Consider the following 22,191-nt stretch of genomic DNA (forward strand, 5'->3'; position numbering starts at 1 on the left):
ACAACAGCAACAAAACAGCAAAAAAAAAAAAAAGGGAGAAAAATAATTTGAATGTAATCAAATGCATAAATAAAAGGTTTAATGTTTGGCTTATATTTAATTAATAAATATGATTAAATATCTAATATATGTATACACACATAATGTACATAAATAAATAAAAGACAAAATAATACGCCCATGTTGTCCCTGCTGTTCCGCTGTCGACCACTAGATGGCGGTAGTGGCGCGCTGATGGCAGGAAGTGGAGCTGTAGCAACAGTAAAAGAAGTGTAAACGGATCAGTGAAGGGGGATCGATGGTTGACTTTTGTCTCTACTAAATCACGTTTTATTTTCTCTTCTACATGCATGGCTTTGCTAAAAGGAAAGGGTTGGTAAAGATACCCTGGTTTATTTCACTTTACAAAACGGGAGCACCATTTAATGTCCAGGCTGCGTCAATAAGTAAATGATAACATCTGTTCTGGGATAAAGTCTCCACAAATGTGAGCAGACAGGTGCTGCGTTTCGTTCAAAATGGAGGAGAAGGAGGAGGAAGCCCGAACAAATCACAGCAGGGAAATGATTTCTCTTGTCCGGAGCAAACAGCAGCACCTCGAGTCCTCAATGGAGAGCAGGAGACACAAACACAAAGGAGCCAGAGGGAGGGAGAGGAGCGAGTGTGAGAGACGAGATGTGGAGAGCACGAAGCGAGAGGCGGACCAAAAGTCCCTCAGTCTCAAATGTCAAGGTCCCGAAGTCCAGCCCGTCCCCCCTCAGCTCATCTCAGTGCTGAGGCTCAAAACCTTCAAGGAGGAGATGAGACGGGTCAGGAAAACACTCTCTTCTGAATCAGTTCCTCCACGAGTCGTCGGTCTGATTGAAGACCTCGTCATATTTCTCCTAACATGTTCATGCGTTTATGTTTTCATGGCAGGCTGCGGAGGTGGAGCCCCACGACCCAGCTGTGTGCAGCGTGTGTGAGCGGGAACAGGCTTCTCTGGCCTTGAAGAGTTTTATCAGGAGGAAGACGGCACAACTGCAATACCAGACACTGAAGGGCAGACTAAACACGCACTTGGGCTTTGCGGGGGAGCAAACGCAGGGACGCAAACAGTGTGTTTTCAGCTGGTATGACTAATATGAGCGTCAGTCCGACTGATCGCAGTGATTTTTTTTTTTTACAGGATTGAAACTGTTGTCTCTGTTACAGGACTGTGCACGTTGGGAGAGTTGGTGCAAAGTCTCCCAGAGGCCTTCATGACGCCTCTCACTAAATTCTGCTACACCAGTGGAAAGTAATAAAGTACATTTATTCAAGTACAGTAAAGTTTTGGGGGGTACTTTTACTTTACATGAGGATTTTCATTGATGATTCTCTGCTTTTTACTCCATTACAATTATTTGACAGGTTTAGTTACTAGATACTTTGCAGATTGAGATTATTAAAGGTGCACTATGTAGTTTTGGGGAAAACCTTTTTACCAGATGAGAAAGATCTTCATTGACTGATTTTTATTTATTTATTTTTAATGTCTAAACTAAAATAAACAAACTGTCTTTGTTTTCATTGCTGAATAAACAAACTGACCATAAAGGACAACACAATTTCAACTGGTCTTACTTTGTTTATATGTGGTGGACCCTGCCAACCTTATTTTCCTCTTAGAGCAGTTTTTTTATTCAGTTATGGAACCGATAAATATTTATGAGTTTTTATTATTACCTCGAAATGGTAAATATTTAACTTCTGAGTTTGAATTTCGTACGTAGTGTACCCTGTAAGATAAATAATACATCAATACTATTATAACTATCAATGTGAAATGGGCCTTTCTGCAGAATGAGCATTTTTTACCTTTGGTACTTGAAGTAAAGTCTGATGTCAATAATGTAGTTTTAAGTTTTTTGGGGTTTTTTTTTTCAACTTTTACTGCTAACAGACTATTTCTACATTGTGCCATTGATACTTTTACCCACAAATATGATCTGAGTACGTCTTCCACCACCGATGGAAAAACTATTCTCTCTGTTGAAAGAGTGAAGGCTCTTTGACAATGCTCCTCACTGGATCTGGGAGGAACTACTTGGTGGACATGTGCGGGTCACAGCAACCTGGGGTTGTCTTAGCAACGACTCAGGAACGTGGCGTTGCTCTGGCAACAGATGAAATGAGGGGTTACCCTGACAAAAACACTACAGGAACTCATTTAGCAAGCCCTCGCTGTCCTTTTTCAGACAGATAGCTACAGACATGACGGGCACAGTATTAATTCAATGAAAGGGACAATGTTGTGGTGGAGTCAAACATATTACTATCTCTTTAGACTAGACTACACCCACCCATTTGCCCAGTAAACGCTGCTGATGGCGGTGTCCTTGTTTAGCCTGCTCAGCTGCAGCTGTGTTTATGTTCACACAGCCAAAAACACAAACAAATGTCTAGCCTTTGTTTTGAGTGTAAAAAAAAAAAACCAACACGCTAAAAAGGTTCGTACAAAACAGCAATTTATTTTCTTATCACTGTATTAAAGTTAAACACACAACACTATTCAGCAAATGAGTCTGGCATTTTTTTTCCTCCAGTTTGTGGTCACTTGAACACTGTAAACATTAAAACAACATGTTTAATTTAACTTTGCAATTAAACCTATTTTATATTGGCACAAAAAATACACAACAGATAGCCATGGAAGTACGCATGCATTGCAAATTAATGTAGAAAGTACAGTACAATATCTAAGGCAACAAACCATAGCAACATGGGCAAAATTATTTGGACCAATGTTTCATTTTGTTGCATTATTTCAGTTACATGGTTAGGGGCTAGTAAACCTACTATAGGAGTCGTACAGTTACATATAAACACATCCAAAGCACTGATAAAAACAAACAACAGAATGACAAAACCAGATCCTCCATCAATTGTTGACAGTATATGAAAAAGGTACTAAGACAATTTGTTAAAGTGGGGACTGTTTGTGGAAATTGTCCAGTAGCACAAATCTGTTACTTCAGCCATATATTTCTTAATGTAAATGGCTGATCTGAGATCATTGTATCGGACCAGGTCCCTTTTCAAACGGTACTAAAGCTGAAGGTAGGGTAGGATCTACTCATCTGGCTTCCTCTTGGGCTTCTTTGGGTTGCGGGAGCGGCTCTTGGCCTTGCACAGCGGGCAGATGGGAGCATTACGATGAATCTGCTGGTGGCAGGACAAGCAGGCCTGGGGAGAGGGGGAGAAATCACGTCATATTATGTCCTTCTTGCTGTGCTATAGAGATAAGCAAGCAGATTAGTCAGGTTGGATCTGGGCGTGTTTGACTGAGCATTATCTTTTATTTATTCAAGCGTTTTTATGGTGCTGTGTGAGATTGTTTGCTTACCATATATGGTCTGATGAGGAGCCAATTAATATAATGGATATTCAAAGTGCTTTTTCATTATTAACAAATAAGCAAATATATGCAGCTTGATTCACTGTAACTTAGTCCTTAATTGAAAACACCTGCTCTTGTGTTAGGTCAGACCATCCACCGACTTTCCTATCTAGAAAAATACAATATTTATTCACATCCCATCAGTAAGGTCAATACCTTCATAGGTGGTGGTTGCTGTCTAAAGGTGGCCGTCTGGCGTGCATCCTGCTTCCTGGACACCTGAAGCTGCTGAGCTGCTGCTGCAGCGGCAGCAAGGGATTCTGGGATGGCGGGCTCATGTGGCTCCTTCTGCCACTCAGCTTTCTGCTTCTCAAAGTAACTGTTGAAAGCGAAGAAAGAGAGAAACCTGGCTAGTTGTGATTCTCATTTAGAGGATATGAATCATATCACGGTCGAGATTATCCCATCGACGCCATGTATCACGACGTGTGTGGTGGCAAAAGCAAATACAAAGGAGACGAAAATCAGAATAGAACATTATAGTCGAGCTCACACATCCTCTTTTTTTAGGTACAACTCTTGAGCAAAAGTACAGTGATTGTGAGAGTGTTTGTCTGCATGCATGTGAGTGTGTGTGGGCAGGGAAGGGCTGGGAAAGAAATTTGGCCTTGAACTTTATGCCTGACTGGCTCATTTTCAAACGTGAAAAAAGTGATATCTCATTTCTTTACACTCTCTGGTTTCTCTCAAAATAGGTTTGTGATAGACTCGAGCGTTTGTAGAACACATTTAATGGGTTGCATTTCCTGTAGCCATGATCCACCAAAGCCTCAAACACACCAAAATTACAGTTAATGCACATTTATGACACTTATTCTGTCTCATTCTTGCTTCCATATGATATTTAAAACACATTTTTTGCTATCACTGAGGTGTAGAGTGCTCATTTTTATGCTGATATATCACTGTCAGAGTAAAATGTGCATAACACCCCACAAGCCTGTGAGGTTTGATTTAATTTTCCACAAGGCTGCTCGATCACACCTTGTAAAACAATTACAGTGTTGACTATTACTGTTAAAATTTCCCTATGATTACTTTGCGGGCAGTAAGATGCCCAAGTGATAGTTTTAACATCTCCCCAGACATCATCATAATTCTCTGTGATGAGTTCTGTCTTCTAAGAAAAAGACCAACAGTGATAAGCCTCAACTTTCTAAGTATCTCATAAACTCAAGGAGCACGCCACCGAGAATGAAAAGAGAGGCGACTACCATCTGGCCAGAAATGAACTCATCATCTGAGCTTCCACACAGTGTGCAGCCGAACTGAGAACCCAGCCTGCCAACAATGCTGTCAGCGTGTAGAGCAGCAGCGGCGGCACACTGCCTTACAAATACAGCTCTTTATTTGTGAGCTAAATTCCAATTTGCAGCACATAAAATATCCTCACAGTGAAAATGAAAAATTACAATTCAAATCAGAAATTCCCTATGGTCTCTCGACTTAAGAACATTTTCCAAAAGTGAGCAGGAGAGATGCATTTTGGCAGCTGTACCTACGAGTGACGGACCAGATTAACAATTGGCAGATTCAATTCTGCCGAACTGGGTCTATATTTTTGTCTGTTTGATGAAGGAAAAAAAATATAATAAAAAGTAATTTTTCTACACCTGTCCTAATGTACTTGATACATAAACATGACACACAAAAACACCCCTGACCATAAACAAAATGCTAATTTGCAATAAGTGCGACCATGTAGGTGCATGTATCCACCAACACACACAGAAACACTTTGGTTTGGTCATGTTACGTGAATCCATTTGGAAGTCATGCATGTTTTTGGCAAAAGGCCACTCCCACTTCCACGCCCCCTTTAGCCAATTGGCATGAGAACACACACACACACTTGAACTCCTTGCCAAATTTCAGCCTCTTAGGGCAAAAAGTGTGGCTGCTAAAGGGTGGAGAAATGTTTGTGCCTGTCTGAGCGAGGGAGCGAGCGAGCTACAAAACTGCTAAAAATAATCACGTACACATCAAAGTGAACTTTTAAACACCCCTGACCACTAGTCATTTATCAGAAGGGATCCAGGCCAATAGCACACTGTTCTGTATTTAGAGCCATGAACCGGGCTCTCAACCACATTTTGCATTTTTTCCTACCCAACAAAATGTCTGAATGATAAAATCAAAAAGCAAACATGACCTGATCGTCTCCTTCTCCAACACAGAGATCAACCCGACTTCCATATTCTAGCACCACCATGTCAGATTAGCTCTGCAGCAACTGTCCAATTTAATATCACCCACTGTTGATGGATGTCAGACTGCAGTTTGTACAGAGAGTCCAGCTGTCCGCCCCCCATCATGTGCCTGCATTTTTTTGGATAACAGGGACATGCGGAAGCTTGATAACTGAATTATTGCTTGTGGGCATTTTTGCCAGTCTCTGTAGACAAAGAATCTGGACAAATAGAAAGGAAAATTAAGTCTGATCTGAATGTCTGAATAGGCTAATAGACTTGTCAATCAAGAGAACATCTATCAGATACTTTTCAAGCTTTAAATTATTCAAATGCCCTCCACATGACCACCACGACATGTTAAATAATGTAAAATTAGAATTTTGAGTAAATGGAGAAAGGAAAAAAAGAACATTGGCATTTTTAATAAGATTCAATGCAGCATTTTTACTATTACTACTTCATTACTACATTTTAAGGCACTTTAAGGGTCAGTTCACCCAAATGACAAAACCATCTGTAGTTATCTGCTGTTGAGACTTCTGCTGCCAGCCAACTACAAAGGTAGTGAACTGAAATTTTGTGTTAAAAACATCAAAAATGACATTTGGGAAACATGTTTTCCCACAATATCAAAGATAAGAATATCCCCAGATGTCATCTTCAGTAGTTTACACTGGGGCTACAAAAGCCTGATTACCATTACATAAAGATCAATGACTAAATATTATAAAATCAGACAAATCAACCGGGGTTATTCAGACCAGTGAAAGGATATTAACTGCTTCACAACCACACTGTCTCAAATTTAGCTTTGCTCCACCTCACAGTCTCTTGAGAATAAGCTCACACTACCCATCATAACACATGACACCCTGGTAACAAAAGAGTGAAGAGCTGCCATTCGCCCTTGACATTTGAGAAGACTGATCTGAACATCTGATCCAAAACTTCTTTTGTCCTCATGACCTACAACCGTCTGTCATTTCAACAGCTACCTTCACAGACTTTGATTTAAACCAGGCCATAAAATACCTCACTGCCATAATCTCAACTGTCGGTAAAGCTATTTATTTGTGTTGTGCAATGCTGCATTGCTTTGGGGGAAAGCTGAAATCAGAAATCTCCCAAGCTCTCTATTTAACTAATTCAGGCTTCAAACAGGGCAAATTTGCTCATGTCCTCAACTACTATAACTGATATCTAGCATCAGAATACTTTCTGTTCTGTGGTTGTGTCTGAACATTTTATGGTTACTTTTGTGCAACCCATGTAAATCATGTCTGGCTGAGTGCTGTTGCAGTCTGATGCTGCTACTGCCACTAGGATGTAGTTCAGCAATTGATAAAGTACTCCAAGTGTCCCTATTAATGGACTGGAGCAATGAGTTAATCTTTAAGGGAACAGTTAACCCCAATGTGGATTCAAAGTCAGGTGAAGTTTCTTAGTCCACGAAGCATTCCTTGAGCTTCACAGCAAAACAGCATTGCAGCATTCTCCTGAACAACTTAAGTACTTGGGGGCTTTAAAACGTTACAAAACAACTCAAAATAAACTTAAACTGGCGACCATGCACCCACTTCAGACAGGGAGGCATGTTTAGCTTAGCTGAATTAGCTGCATGGAGCCAATTTAAGTTCATTTTCAGTTGTTTTCTTCACGTTTTAAAACAAGTCCACATCTACACAAGTTGTTGAGGACACTGTTTTGCTGTGAGGCTATGAAACGTATCCTTTAAAAGGTGCACTGTAGTTTTGGAGATCAATGACTGATTTTTTTTATGCCTAAAATACTAAATAAAGAATAAATTGTATAAATAAACTGACCTTAGTAGACAACACAATTTCAAACTGTTTTATTTTGTTTATATGTGGCGGACCCTGCCACCTTTCTAGCTCCAAACAGTGTTCTGGGAAGCTTATTTTCCTCTGAGAACAGCTTGTTGAATCAATCTAACGTTTAATCTCTAAAACTACATAGTGCCCCTTTAAAGGACTGCACAGGAATCGTTTTCTTCGATTGGATGGTAATTCAAACATTTTGTGAACGTGTTTGTATTCTCAAATCACCGATTAACGAGTAACTTCAGGAGACCTCAAGATGACATGAAACATTGTTGTAAACGCACTGTGAACTTATCAAGGAACATCTCTTCAAAATAATGTCAGCGTGCCTTGGAGCATTTTTGTGTGTGTGTGTCTGCTTATGTTTGTATACTGACTCCAGGGACAGCTTCTCTTCCTCTTCGTTCAGATTAGGGAGTCTGTGTAGACCTAAAGTCATCCTGAGGGCATCGACGTGCTCCTTCAGAGGTTTGTACTCATCATGCAGGCGGCGAGTCGTTTCTAGCAGTTTATTCAGGTCATTCTCCGACTGCTTGATGGTGCTCTCCATCTGAGGGGGACAGGATCAGGTATTTCAGATATCAATATGCAATATGCTCAGTATCAGCTTTCTGTGGTTGCAAAAGTATGATATATTTCACGGTACAATAACCATCTTGGAAAGTTTTTTGCTGAAACACAATTATTATAATTATTATTATCAGTTACAATGACCCTTAAAGGTGCTATTTGTAAAAAAAAAGTTGATTTTTGAGTCTCAGTCACAACTTTTTTGGCAGGGGGTATAACAAATGCTTTATTATATTTTCAAAAATATAATGTTTCTTATAGAAAAAAACTTGAACTACTTTATACTGTAATAACACTAATACAGTGCAATTCAATACCACAGATAAACAAATGTGCACGGTATGAGAATTGTCAACTTTCATACAACAGTACATCTTGAAAAAACAGTATATCGCTGCAACCCTAGTGGTTGCAACAAGTCATTTTATCTTTTACACTGACAATAATAACGGCACAGCACTGCATTCTCTATCTTTAGTATCTGTTGTTGGTCACGCATTGCTTCCCTCAACACTGTTTCTAGATTGTACTGATCTGAAAGCTGGACTGAGATTTAAGTCACACTTCCTCTTTAGATGGAGATAGTAACTCACCACATTGATGTCAGCATGGATTAATCGCAGCTCCTCCACATGTGCCATTTTCTCTTGTAGAAGCAGGTCCATCTCTTGTTTGTACTCCTTCAGATGCTTCTCCTCAGACTCCAGAGCCTCAAACTCAATCTTAAGACGAGACTTGATCTTCTGCATCTGGACGGTCTTGTTCCTGTAGCCGGTGGCACAGACCACACAGACAAAAGACATCAGCAGCTGTCAGGTTTATTCCTTCACAGATACAAAAAAAAAAAAAACAGACAGAAATTCCCCTAAAAATGCTCCATGCTGTGTTTTGATTTTTCTTTTACACGCTCTCTAACACTGATTTTAAGGGGGGGTGACCATTCCTACAGCTGCGGGTTCACGTGTTAAGTACATGAGTTAATTTATTCAGTAAATCTGTTACACACTTTCTACGTGTGGCTGCAAAAAAAGACACCAGGGCAAAAACAAACACCCTCCTTCCAGCGCCGCGTTCAGTGAGCTGTTGCCAGACCGACAAGCTTGCTAGCTAAGTAGCTAGCTCACCCACAGGAATAATTAGCAGCGCACATCTGGCATTTTGTTGGCACGCATCTGGAATGTTGATGCATCCGAACCTGATCCGAACCTGCACTTTGAGTCCAGCTCGTGTGCATCCGTATTGTTTAACCTGTGGTGACTGCTGGCCGACCCTGTCAGAAACTAGCTAAAAGTAGAGCAGCACTATTAACGGCAGGGTCCGCAGCGGACCGGCTAATATTAGCTAGCTCTGTGACAAAAGCGGAGCCAGGGGGGCTTGTTCTTGGCCGGCTAACGTTAGCTAAGATAACGTTTCTCGGTATGTGTCAAACAGCTGGCGGCCATTCATTTCCAGGTCCTACCGTATTTCCAGGATATTTTCCAACTTGCACATTATTTCTTGTTCGTCCGCCATGGTTTCGCAGTCCCTTGTTGTTCAGTGTAGCAGCGCAGTCGCTCGCAGGGCCACGGTGGTCTCCTTGTTGATAAAAACACAATAGCCGGGGTGAGCGCGCACGCGAGCACGCGGCCGCAATGTGAAACCTGGGCTACGTGTAGCAGCGCGAGCGTTCCCCGCGCGCGCACACACACACACATCATGTTATTAAAACTCAAGTACAAAGTATAAACCTTCCTGATGGGGGAAGGAACAGGTCAAGAGCGACTGAAAAACAGGAAAACTTTGATGGTCATATCAAGGGATAGTTATCTCTAGGCCTACCTATTGACCTATCAGGGCTGTGGCTCTGGGGAAAGAAGTATTCATGTCTGATTACCTCAGCGAAAGTAGAAATACCACAAAGAAGACAGACTCTTAAGTAAAAGTCTTAAACTAGAAAAAATTGTTCAAAATAAACGATGATGCAGAATGGCCCTTGTAGATGTTATATTGTTATGTGCTATAACATTTCTTCATTATTATTAGTGTATTACTAAGGAGCATTTAAATGTTGCAGCTTAAAGTGGAGCTAATTTAAATCATGTTACATTTTCCTGTTTGAGCCTTTTCTTTACATTCATGGCACTAAATCATACATCAAACATCATCAGCTATTTTTACATTTTATATGAATATGAAATATAAAAGGGTAATAATAATAATAATAATAATAATAATAATAATAATAATATGAAATATCAAAGGGGCTCTGTGTCACTTCTGTGTTTGTCTAATTGAGCGGACTCCATTTCTAAACTAATGTTGGCTGCTGTTGCTCTCTGTTAGAGCACCGGAAAGAGGCACCAGAGGACGTGCATTATGTCACATCCCTTCAGCACTTCAGCAGTCCAGCAGCATTAAACAGCTTAAACAAATCGTCCACAGGGGCAACCCAGAGAGACGGGGAAGGTCTAATTTTTCACACCACGTTAGAATCCGCTCAGATGTGGCCAAGGAAAGTGATTAATACATTTAATTAGCTACACACTGCTACACAGAGCCCCTTTAATCTTTAAAGTAATGTATGACTACTGTTTTAAATATAAATATATTTTATATTACAATGTTCATATATGACATACAGTCAAAAAGAAGTAAAAATACTTACCAATGAAATCTCTCACAAGGATTTATTTGCCTGGCTATGACCCTATAGCCAACACAAACACTATATGCGCTGTTGGCAACAAGCCTACAAGCTAAACACACCACCCCCCGATCACTGTATGCCATAACAACATACGCTTAAAAAAATGTACTGGTAGGATTATTAGATTAGCAGAAAGTGGTTGTAGAGCTGGTGCCTCCACTGCTACTGGTACAGCAGGTGCTGCTCAGGTACTGTCCATTTGTGTCCTTTTATAAACAGATTTGAGAGACAAAGATCCTGGCTGGGTCCCGAATGAGTGACACACAGTCAAAACCTAATCAATTTAAAAGGTAAACTCTTCACAGAAGATGAAGGCTGCCTCTCTGAATTGTGTGGGCCCCGGGCTGCCATTGGATTAACCAAGACAGAGAAGTACTTGGGAACAATACAATGGTCCATTCTCACTCAGTATAATCCTTGTAGGTATTGCAAGAAGTCTCATATGACTCCACAGAGAAAAGGCTACGACAAGTACCTCTCGGAAGAAGTGTTACGGCTACAGATAAAAAAAAAATACAAATGTCAACTGTAAGTAGCTACCTTTTATTTTTTTTATATATCTTTGTTTTCTCTGTGTCATATTTAGTAAACATGTTTAAATTGAGACTGTAGTGGTTTGATTGGAGTTTGTGAACCTGCTCTGTAAAGGCTACGAGAAGCCATTAGTCCGTAGTAAGAACCTGTTGAGCAAAACGCTCGGTTATATTTCTTGTTTCTAATTTGTTGCGTTTGCTTCCTGGATTTATTCTGTGTTGTCAGATTATTTTCAAAAGCAAAACAGTAGAAAAGTTGAACTTTCTCCTCTTGTTTTCATTCATTTTCATTGACACAGTCTGTTGAGCAAAGTTAACAACCGCAGTGGACAGCAATAATATTGCTCTGATTATCATAACAGGTATTAATGAAAGCCTGCCTTGCTCTATTAATCTCAGACAAGTTTATGAGGACCGGAGCGAACTGCTACTCCTCTGTGCTGCTTTTTTCCCCTGTTGTACGAGTCAATAACTGCAGATATGTGTATATGGTTTCGAAACTAATGTGCAAGATTAACGCTAAATGGGTGTTACTGTTTTGACCCAGTCGTTAATACTTATGCATCAATGAGTGAACCCCATGTTCTCAGTTGAGTCTAAAATCTGCTGTGGGCTTCATTTTTTGATTGTAGTCCCCACCAACCTCTTGCGATTGGATGCTCCTGGTTGAACAGAAGAATGTAAGGAACACTCTTTTTGGTCATTTTGCTGTCAAAGAACCAACAAATTGTTTCAAAAGAACAAACAAAATGATCACAGTACACACTTTTTTTCACCCAGTTGTTGCTCTGTTCCTTGAAGCTTCTCCAGTGACACAGATGACTGAACAGCAGCGATTTCTCTCCCTCCTGTATCTCACCATGAGTGTTTTCTCTGGCAGATAAATGTCCGAGTTACAACCATGGACGCTGAGCTGGAGTTTGCCATCCTGCCCAGCACGACTGGCAAGCAGCTTTTTGACCAGGTACACTGAGCATTACAATCAAACATGTGCTTCAAAAGACAAGCATGCAGTGATCATGTCATATATTGGTGTGTTTAGATAGTGAAGACAATCGGGCTGAGGGAAACCTGGTTCTTTGGCCTCCAGTATCAGGACAGCAAAGGCTTCTCCACCTGGCTCAAACTGAACAAGAGGGTGAGGAGAACTTTTGTGTCAACTTTACATCCCATGGTGACATAACTTGACTCCCCTGACAGCTGGATTTAAGTGAAGATGTCATCATGGTTATGGTTTTGGTAATGCTGATGATTCACTCCATTGAGGCTAATTAGTGCCAATGTCTTTGCTCCGGCATTCCCTTGCTGTGGCGTGCCGGTCCCAGGTGACAGCTCAGGATGTGAAGAGGGACAACCCTTTGTTAATCAAGTTCAGGGGCAAGTTTTACCCCGAGGATGTCGCCGATGAACTGATCCAGGAGGCAACCCAGCGCCTTTTCTTCCTACAGGTTGGAGATGAGTACATGTACAAAGACACTGACATTTTTAAAAGGAATTTTATTGTAAATTTCCACTCCAGAAACGTGCCACACTTAAGGCATACTTTGCATGCCATGAGTAGACTCACGATCCATTTATTTACTTGAAGAAGAGTCATTTAAATTCACATTAAGTGGATATCACAATGTAAAACATCGCTGGCTTATGCAAGTGTGACAGACTACAGGTGTAATGATAAACAAGGAATCCCCATCAAAACAAAACGCTGAACCTCTCTTAAAGATCAGTGGGGCTCCATGATGACTCACGCAGATCTCTCTTGTGTTTTTCATGAGGGATTAGACGAGAAAATTGATCCAGGTGCTCTTAATGAAACATCAAAACACATAGCTTAGCGTTTCTCTTTATGTGAGTCATCTTAAAGGTCCAGTGTGTATGATTTAGGGGGATTTAGTGGCAGAATTGGAATATAATATTCAAATTATGTTTTTATTAGTGTATAATCACCTGAAACTTACCTTAGAAAGAACCTTTTATATCTACAGATGGAGCAGGTCCTCCTCCGTGGAGCCCACCATGTTGCACAGCCATGTTTCTAAAGTAGCCCAAAAGAGACAAACCAAACACTGGCTTCTTGTCGTCTCTGAAGTAATAGTCTTGTTCAGAGCCACTGTAAATCACCTCTGTTCTGTATCCTCTGCTGTCAGACTGACCTCAGTTGGTCTTTGAGGCTCTCTCCAGTCCCATTTTGGTGTCCAGCATGTACACTGTCAGGCTGGAAAATCTAGTCAAGCTGAGCCCTGTGGCCCAAAAAGAGCAACTAGCTCCATGGCTAATTAAGGCAGCAATGTAGGCTAGTAGCTAGCAATGGCCAAGGATAGCTAGCAAAGAGCAGCAGTTTTCCATTACTCTGGTGATGTGCTGCCCCTCTATGTTTTTGTTTTTGGAGCTACCTTCGAATTCTGGCCATATTCTACAAATGACACCTTTAGCAAGTCTTTTTGACATTTTTCTGTGTTTTAGGTTAAAGAGGGCATCCTGAATGATGACATATACTGCCCACCTGAGACTGCCGTGCTCTTGGCCTCATATGCCGTTCAGGTCAAACATGGGGACTACAAGAAAGATTATCACGTACCGGGATACCTCACCAGAGAAAAGCTGCTGCCGCAGAGGTACTGATTCCTGTGTATATTAGTTTTAACCAAAGTTTAACTTGATAACTTCCAGTTTCAGTCATCTGAATTCAAACTGGTGTGTCCTCACCAGGGTTTTGGAGCAGCACAAGCTGAATAAGAATCAGTGGGAGGAAAGAATACAGGTGTGGCATCAAGAGCACAAGGGAATGCTGAGGTATAGCAGTCTAACTACCAAAAAGTCATGAATGCATTTCTTGTAAACAGGTGTTCTGTAGTTCATTAAATTGTCCCCACAACACAGAGAAGACGCCATGGTGGAGTACCTGAAGATAGCCCAGGATCTGGAGATGTACGGGGTCAACTACTTCAACATCAAGAACAAAAAAGGATCAGAGCTGTGGCTGGGAGTGGACGCCCTGGGCCTAAACATCTATGACAAAAAAGACAGGTAAGTCACTTTTGAAAATGTATATACTTGTTGTGAATGAATGTATGATTACTGTTGTGTGCTCCTGTATGGTATGTTTTACCCTTGCAAGCATCATGGCTCTTGGGATGGAGACTACCTGACCAACACAGTCAGTCCAGACTGAAATATCTCATCAACTATAAAAATGATTGTCATGAAATTTTGTGTGGACATTCATGGTCCCAACTGGAATGAATCCACTGACTTTGGTGACCCCCTGACTTTCATATGGCACCACAGCAAGGTTGACATTTTGGTCTTTCAGTGAAATTTCTAAACAGTTATTGGATGGATTATCACAAAATGCAGAACAGAAATACATGCTCCCCAGAGGATGAATCCAGATCATTTTTATGTTCCCATTACGTTTTCTCTAGTCCCACCAACAGGTTCCCACATTTTCATTTTGTACAGATATCCATCCTCCTCAGAGGATGAACCCTACTGTCTGTGGTGATCCCCTGAATTTCATCTAGCACCACAGCAAGGTTGCCATTTCTGTCTTTTAGTGAAAAGGTCCCCAGAGGATGAATCCTTATGACTTTGGTGTTTCCTTTAGGGCCAGTAATTTTTTTACTTATCCAGTGAAATATTGCTAAATCAACTCAGACATTTGGTAGACATCTGTGATTATCACACGCTGAATGCTTTCTCCTTGACTTTTCCTCTGGTACCACCATTAGGTTGACATTTTTGGTTAGGAGTGAGATTTATTTGATTCATGTTTCCCTCAGGAGTCCTGCAGTGACTTTGTTGATCCCTTAAAGATCCCCTCCAGACATGCTTTAAAGTCAGATTCAACTTGAGCTCAGAGAAACTTTCCCCCTTCAGGACAAGAATGCGAAAACAGCCTTCTGCACTTCGAAGGTCAAACATCCAAATCAAGGAACTATAAACAAAGTCTTAGTGGAGGGCGACTTGAACTTTATTATGAGGTCAAGCTTTTAGTATGTCCAATACTTTGGTTTGTAAAACTGACATTTTCTGACACAGTTGTACTTGTGTTTAAAGTGCTAATTAGCTAGATTTGGCATGCTAACACAATAAAATAAGATGGACAAAATGATGTATGTAGGCCATCTTAGCATGCTGACATTAGCATTAAGCTTAAAACTGTGGTGTTTTGTAGACTCTTGTCTGACTTTACTTTGTGTCATAACCATGTTTTAACCTTTCGTAAAGAATATCATAACCTCTGTTACTGTAACTATACCAGTGACAATAATGGCAAACCATGCTGATATTTCACAGGATGACCCCAAAGATTGGCTTCCCCTGGAGTGAAATCAGAAATATTTCCTTCAATGACAAGAAGTTCGTCATCAAACCAATCGACAAGAAATCTCCGGTATGCAAAAACCATAATTTATGACTGGTCCTTTATCTGCAGCATCTTCTACAATTTCTTTAATCACATTATTACATTAAATGCAGTACATGGCTTTTTTAATTTATAGGATATTTGCTATTGTTCCTACCTAAAGTAAGGCAGCTTGGTGGTTTCCTGAACTGTGAGCTTATATTAGTCTCACAAACATTGTGGATGGGATTAATAAAATAGCTACTCCTTCTGCAGAGCTTAGCGTTAAGTAGTACTCATCACCCCGGCATTAGCGATTTTTATGAAAACATTTTCACAACATCACACAAGATCCTGAAATATTCTTTGTAGGATCTTTTTCATTTTTATTCACGGTGGCTATAAACAGGAGGTGTGAGAGAATCCCACATCCTTGTGTCTGGTGAAATTACCAATTTTGCAGTGCATAAATTACAGCAAGCAGTGCGATGAGAGCAGCTGCTACTTGATCTCATTCACAAACATGAATTTAGCCTCATACTTGAATTTGGCGTCTGACTGCATGCACAGATTTAAGGAAAGCATCCAAGAGCTCAGAAAAACTAATGAAATTCTCCTAGACAAAACTATCCCATGGGATTATGTAAACCCAGCCTTAGCTGTTAAACAGCACAGAGACGCTAATCGTGTGTCAAATCAGGCTATGGGTAAATCACTGACCGCTGATATTTGTGTTGAAGGACTTTGTTTTCTACGTGCCTCGTCTTCGCATCAACAAACGTATCCTGGCCCTATGTATGGGCAATCATGACCTGTACATGCGCAGACGTAAACCTGACACCATTGAGGTGCAGCAGATGAAGGCCCAGGCCAGGGAGGAGAAGAACAAGAGGCAGATGGAGAGGTGAGGTTTTTTTTTGTTTTTTTTTTTACAGTTTACAGTGTGTTCTCTCTGCTTTAAGAAAGAACTGTCAGGAGATTTTTTTTTTTTTCCAAAATGTGTATTTATGCACAATTCTCCTGTCAGGGCTCTGCTCGAAAGTGAGAAAAAGAAGCGAGAAAATGCTGAGAAGGAAACAGAGAAGATTGCTCGTGAGACCATGGAGCTGATGGAGAGATTGAGACAGATTGAAGAGCAGACAAAGAGAGCTCAAGATGGTCTGACAACTTTCTGAATACAAATGTTCCTCAGCTTGAGTTTTGTTTTTTCTGTTTCAGAACATTAAAAGAATAGCTTTGTATATTTACACATTTTAGCTTTTAGGATCTCTACAAAGCTAATGCTATATGGGCATGTGTGTGTGTCTGTGTGATGTTTTTGCGCACATGTACGTGTGTGTTTCAGAGCTGGAGGAGCAGACTCGCAGGGCTCTTGAGTTGGAGAAGGAGAGAACAATTGCTCAGGAGGAGGCTGAGCGCCTGGACAAGGAACGCAGAGTTGCAGTGGAAGCTAAAGCAGCCCTGCTGTACCATTCTGAAACCCAGATCAAGAACCAGGAAAGCCTGGTACTTACACACAGACACACACACACACACACACACACACCTGCATGCTGTGTTTTGTGATTGTAAATTTAACTCAATAGATTTAATTATAAGATGCATTTTCTCCAAACCTATCCAACTGAAAAACTGATCATTCAGCAAACTTTATTAGTATGATCAAGGACTCATTATGGTGTATTAACATATATTGATTAAGTACCTTAAAGATAGAAAAAACACTGGTTACATATTGATGCACTTAAGTGATTCACAAATTGAGCTTGATAGTATATTTTAAACAATTAACATTTTCAGCTGATTGAATAGAAACCCAATTAACCTGAGCCACAATGCTGCATAGGAACGTATCCGTGCACGCACAGACACACAAATACACACATTCTCTCTCTCTCACACGCTTGTGCACCTGCAGACAGAGCACAATGACCTCAGATCAGGAGCACTCTTAACTCTCTTCCCATTTGTGTGCATGTGTGTATAGGCCACTGAGCTGGCAGAGCTTACCTCTAAGATCTCCCAGCTGGAAGACGCCAAGAAGAAAAAGGACGAGGAGGCACAGAGATGGCAGAAAAGGGTGAGAATTAATGAAAGAGAGAGCATGAGAGAGATAAAAGGTGAATCAAACATGAGCAAAGAGCCATGTCTGACACTACTAAGTATTCGACTCTGGTAAAATAGAAAGTGAGGTGTCAGCCACAGACAAGTATATCACTCGACTTTCAAGCTGTGATTATGTGTTACACTGCACTGTCACATAAAGCAAACCTCAACTCTGTGAAGCCATAGTTGGCTAAAACGAACTGACATTTTGTTGCATGTATATGCAGAATTTACCCAAGATGTACCTCAAGCAGATGCAAATAGTTGCATACAAATAAGGAGTACTAATTCTAATACTTAACTTATGTAGTGTCCACATTATTTGGTAATGCTGCTATCTTATGATTATTTCTGTTTTCTAACCACCATGGGAGACTGTTGCACATAAAGACAGATCCCTCCAGTTATAGAAAACAACATATTTAGGAAATTTGTCCTAATTTGGCGTAATCTGATAATTTGCCTCCAGTGATGTCACTCAGTGGAAAGTTGGATCATGGGTAATGTAGGCGTCCGGTTTTGAAAAGAAAGAAGACTGTGTGGAATAGAAAAGGAGATATCTCTGGTTCTGCTGTATCGATTTTGATCGTTCCATTTTAAACTTCCATAATGAGTCCAACAGCGTAACGGGACCGCAATAGACCAGTGGCCTGCTTTTCAAAACCTGGTGCCTACATTACCCACAATGCACCTCAGCCACTAAGTGACATCACTGGAGGCAATTTATCAGATTATATGCAGCCTCCTCTGGATCCACAAAAGGCTTTAAACTAGTTTTTTGCACACACGTAGGCTGGCAGTACTTCCCAAGACCTGTAAACACACTGTAATTTGTAAAATTGGTGGAGTTACCCTTTTAAAAGGGATTCAACAGGACAACATCTTCAGGGAGAATGAAAAACAGTGATAATGTCTGTGTATCTTGGGTCAAATATCTCTTTAGATATTACTAAAATGTAGAGGATAAAGTGCCAGATGTTGCCATGGGTCATCCAGTTATCTTTTATTCTCAAAAAGTACCTTCATTTTTTTCAGTGTTGTGGCATGGGGCTTCATTTAGTCAGAATAGGAATGTTTTGTTGTCTTTAAATCACATTTTGGAACAAATCTAGTAGGCTACTTTAATTTCCAACCACAGCACTTCACTGCAAGTCGTCTGTGTCGACAGGCCGTCGTGGTAGAGGCCGATTTGGAGCGAACCAAAGAGGAGCTGAAGACTAAACTCATGGGTGTCAACATCCAGGAGTCAGCCCACCCTCATATGCATGAGCACGACGAGACAGATGAGAGCAGTGCAGAGGCAAGTGCTGAGTTGACTATTCCGGGCATGGTCCGAGATCGCAGCGAGGAGGAGAGAGTAACAGAGGCCCAGAAGAACCAGAGACTGCAGAAAAACCTCAAGGTAAGGTTAATGAATATAATGAAATTTCCGATTTTGTGGATTCGCTGTTCTCTTGTTCGCCCTCAGGTCAGAGGACATGTACAGCTAGACATTAGCAGTCCTGGGACTGTCCTGGAGCTGTTGAGAGTGCCGACAAAGTGATCAAAAAAGGTCTTCGATGCTCTTACTCAGTGGTTATGCACTTTGTAAATAAGGACCCATACCAGCCAAATACTGAGGCCAAAGCGTAATTGCCTCAGTCTGCAGTCACTCTAATCCAACAAAACTAGAGTGCATTAAAATGAGCTCCCAGTTTCTCTCTCAAAATACAAATTATTTAACATTTGCATCTACGCTCTATGGCATGGCTCTATGACAGTCTCGGCCTGTTAATCAGACTCAAAAGTCACTGCTATATGGGAATTTGGTACAGACATACATGGTCAAAAGAGGATGACTCCTACTGACTTTGTTGATCCCCTAACTTTTCATCGAGCATCCTAATAAGGTTAACATCTTGTCCTGACAATTATTGGATGGATTGTCACGAAATGCAGAACAGATATACATGGTCCCTAGAGGATGAATCCAAATAATGTTGAATTTCCCCTGACATTTTCACTAGTACCACCAACAGGTTAACACATATTCAGTGAAATAGCTTGATATCTCCTTGTTGGATAGGCGCCAAACTTCTTACAGACATTCAAGTTTCCCAACTAATTTGTTGCACTGACTTTGGTAATCCCTTGACTTTTCCGCTCAAGGCACCATGACAATTTTGGCCTTGGTCTTTGGTATTGGATGGATTTCTGTGACCTTTGCAACAGATATTGAATGTCCCTAGACAGCCTCAGAGATCTGCTGGCTGTGGACTCTTGTGTCAATCACTGGATTTAGTTCTTCAAAACTATTTAAAGTAACTGTTTAATTAAAAACATATGAGGCCTCATAAGTTTAACATGTGTCTAAGCATAGCACACTCTGCTTGCTACTGCTTCCTTGTCCAACCTCATTTTTACACCAAAGTTAGCACATGTATGCAGATTTTTTAAATGTTGGTAAAAGTTAAATAATTTTAAAGTGATTTGGTTCATTAGTTATTCTGTCCATAGTCAGTCATATAGAGGCTATGACTCTGCTTTGAATAGGGCAGACTAATGGCACAAAATTTGTGTTTCACGAGGAACTAAGTGCACTCCACATAATCAAACATTGTTGCAGGTACATTATCACTCCTTGGGTTTCATTCAGGTCGCAAATCTAATCCAGACAATGCAGGCCTATTACAACTGAAATTGCTCAACCAAAACAAGATATGATGTTGCATAGAGGACTCAACACAAAAATGGACTTAATAACTACGGACAATAGAGTGTCTTCAGATGGGGAGTGCGGGGAGGACGGGTGAGGCGAGAGGGGCGAGGCTCCTGAATAGCCTCCTAAACACTCTCAGGGAAGCAGATTTCATTCACTGTGTGTCTTTGTTCTCCTTCAGTTCCTGAGCACTGAGCTGGCCGGAGCTGTAGACGAGAGCAAAAAGACCATCAATGACCTGATCCACGCCGAGAATGTGAAGGCGGGCCGTGACAAATACAAGACCTTACGTCAGATTCGTCAGGGCAACACCAAACAACGCATTGACGAATTTGAGTCCATGTGAGTCCAACTAAGACTGAGGACAAGATAAGAGTAGATGACAAAATTGGACATACTGAGAGATTTTAGAAGTGTAGGTGTAGATTATTGACATAACAGGATTAATATGATGGCAAATGATATTGTTACTGTGCTTTGATGCCTTTAATGTGCATGGTTTTAATGCAGTTTAATCTGGAAACAAGTCAGTGTTAAAATACTTTTTAATCTTACAGGAACAAAAACATATTCATGGTCCATTTTAGTGTTGAAAACATGACAAATGTCCATTATCCATGAAAAATCTCAATCTCAATATGCCAACTAATGAAAACCTTTAAAAGTGATAAATGAACGAAATGACATTAAAGACACTTGTTATTATTCCTTCTGAATGTTAAATCCTCTACTATGTATAACAGAAATAAAATATATGGAAACACTTTCTGTGTGTTGTGTGTGCATTACTTCCAATATGAATGAGGAAGCATCACCTGCAATGTGCCCAATGAGACAAACTGTTGTTTGGCACAAAAACAGATGAGCTGCAATCAAAAGTTAAAGCCAATAATCACCCTCTAATAGTCGATATAATTTTAATAAACTGGAAACTACAAGAAAACATTACTTTGCCACATGTGCTGTAATCCGATCACTGCACCTCTGCAGTGTCACTGCCTCCACTATTGCAAGAAACACAGCAACCCAGAGACAAACAATAACACTCTTCTTTTATTCACTTATGACTTGATAGCTGAAAGAAATATGCCTAAGATTAAAAATGCACTTTAATAAAATGAGATTCTTTTGGTGTGTTGTTGGCGACACCTGTCTCTTCTTGTCGACGTCCTCATCCATTGTATGCTGTCAGATAACAGATAATAAAGTGAATAGAGTGAGTATTCGACCGTTCATTGACCGTTCCTGTAAAAGATATATTTTCCATTTTGTTGTGAATGTTTAGTGCCATTTCCTGTCGCATTTACCTTTTTGTGAATTAGTCTACAAACAAGCTTGTAAAAAAAAAACAAAAGTTGATTGTAAGCTTGTCAAATACTTATGCTCTGGGATTGTAGGCCAGTAGTGTCAGTGTCAGTATTTGACGAGATGGTAATGAGAATTAAGAAACTACTCTCTTACAAAGTTTACCTTTAAATAGTTCAAATAAAACTAAACCAAAATTTCAAAAAAATAACAATCATATTCTGAACACAGGGGAGCCTGGGCTTGTGCTTACACAGGCATTCATGGCACAAGCCTAGAGCCTCCTTGCCAAAGATCTTAAAAAGATGTGGTGTTTCAGTAGTTTCACTTTATTAAAAGTCTGGAGGAGGCATGAAAATGCAAGTTGCCATTTAAATAGCTAAATCTTAAAGGTGCACTATGTAGTTTTGGGGAAGAAATTTCAGTGAGAGAGTGAAAGATCTTTATTGAACTAAACAAACAAACTCTCTCTGTTTTCATGACTGAATAAA

The 22,191-nt window shown here is 40.4% G+C and overlaps 3 protein-coding genes across 3 annotated transcripts; 2 read left to right on the forward strand and 1 right to left on the reverse strand.

The window, feature by feature from the left end:
• Positions 1-250: 250 nt before the first annotated feature.
• On the forward strand, positions 251-1,491 carry LOC311257794 (uncharacterized protein). The gene is made up of 3 exons (XM_084353684.1): positions 251-809; positions 919-1,112; positions 1,195-1,491. Exons 1-3 carry the CDS (start codon positions 519-521, stop codon positions 1,256-1,258), a joined length of 549 nt encoding a protein of 182 aa, XP_084209810.1. The 5' UTR covers positions 251-518; the 3' UTR covers positions 1,259-1,491.
• Positions 1,492-2,468: 977 nt separating this feature from the next.
• On the reverse strand, positions 2,469-9,636 carry zc4h2 (zinc finger, C4H2 domain containing). Its single transcript, XM_084353683.1, has 5 exons — positions 9,484-9,636; positions 8,618-8,789; positions 7,832-8,004; positions 3,578-3,740; positions 2,469-3,207 (listed from the first exon to the last, which is right to left on the reverse strand). The coding sequence occupies exons 1-5, from the start codon at positions 9,534-9,536 to the stop codon at positions 3,094-3,096; spliced, it is 675 nt and encodes a 224-aa protein (XP_084209809.1). The 5' UTR covers positions 9,537-9,636; the 3' UTR covers positions 2,469-3,093.
• A 2,478-nt stretch (positions 9,637-12,114) lies between these two features.
• Positions 12,115-21,074, forward strand: LOC311257345 (moesin-like). Its single transcript, XM_084352936.1, has 13 exons — positions 12,115-12,207; positions 12,286-12,381; positions 12,569-12,691; positions 13,707-13,858; positions 13,953-14,036; positions 14,124-14,270; positions 15,543-15,639; positions 16,332-16,495; positions 16,619-16,749; positions 16,937-17,097; positions 17,579-17,671; positions 18,866-19,099; positions 20,577-21,074. Exons 1-13 carry the CDS (start codon positions 12,145-12,147, stop codon positions 20,739-20,741), a joined length of 1,710 nt encoding a protein of 569 aa, XP_084209062.1. The 5' UTR covers positions 12,115-12,144; the 3' UTR covers positions 20,742-21,074.
• Positions 21,075-22,191: the final 1,117 nt, after the last annotated feature.

This window comes from Pagrus pagrus (assembly GCF_965226575.1).
Source record: "Pagrus pagrus genome assembly, chromosome: 5".
NCBI classification, from domain to species: domain Eukaryota; kingdom Metazoa; phylum Chordata; class Actinopteri; order Spariformes; family Sparidae; genus Pagrus; species Pagrus pagrus.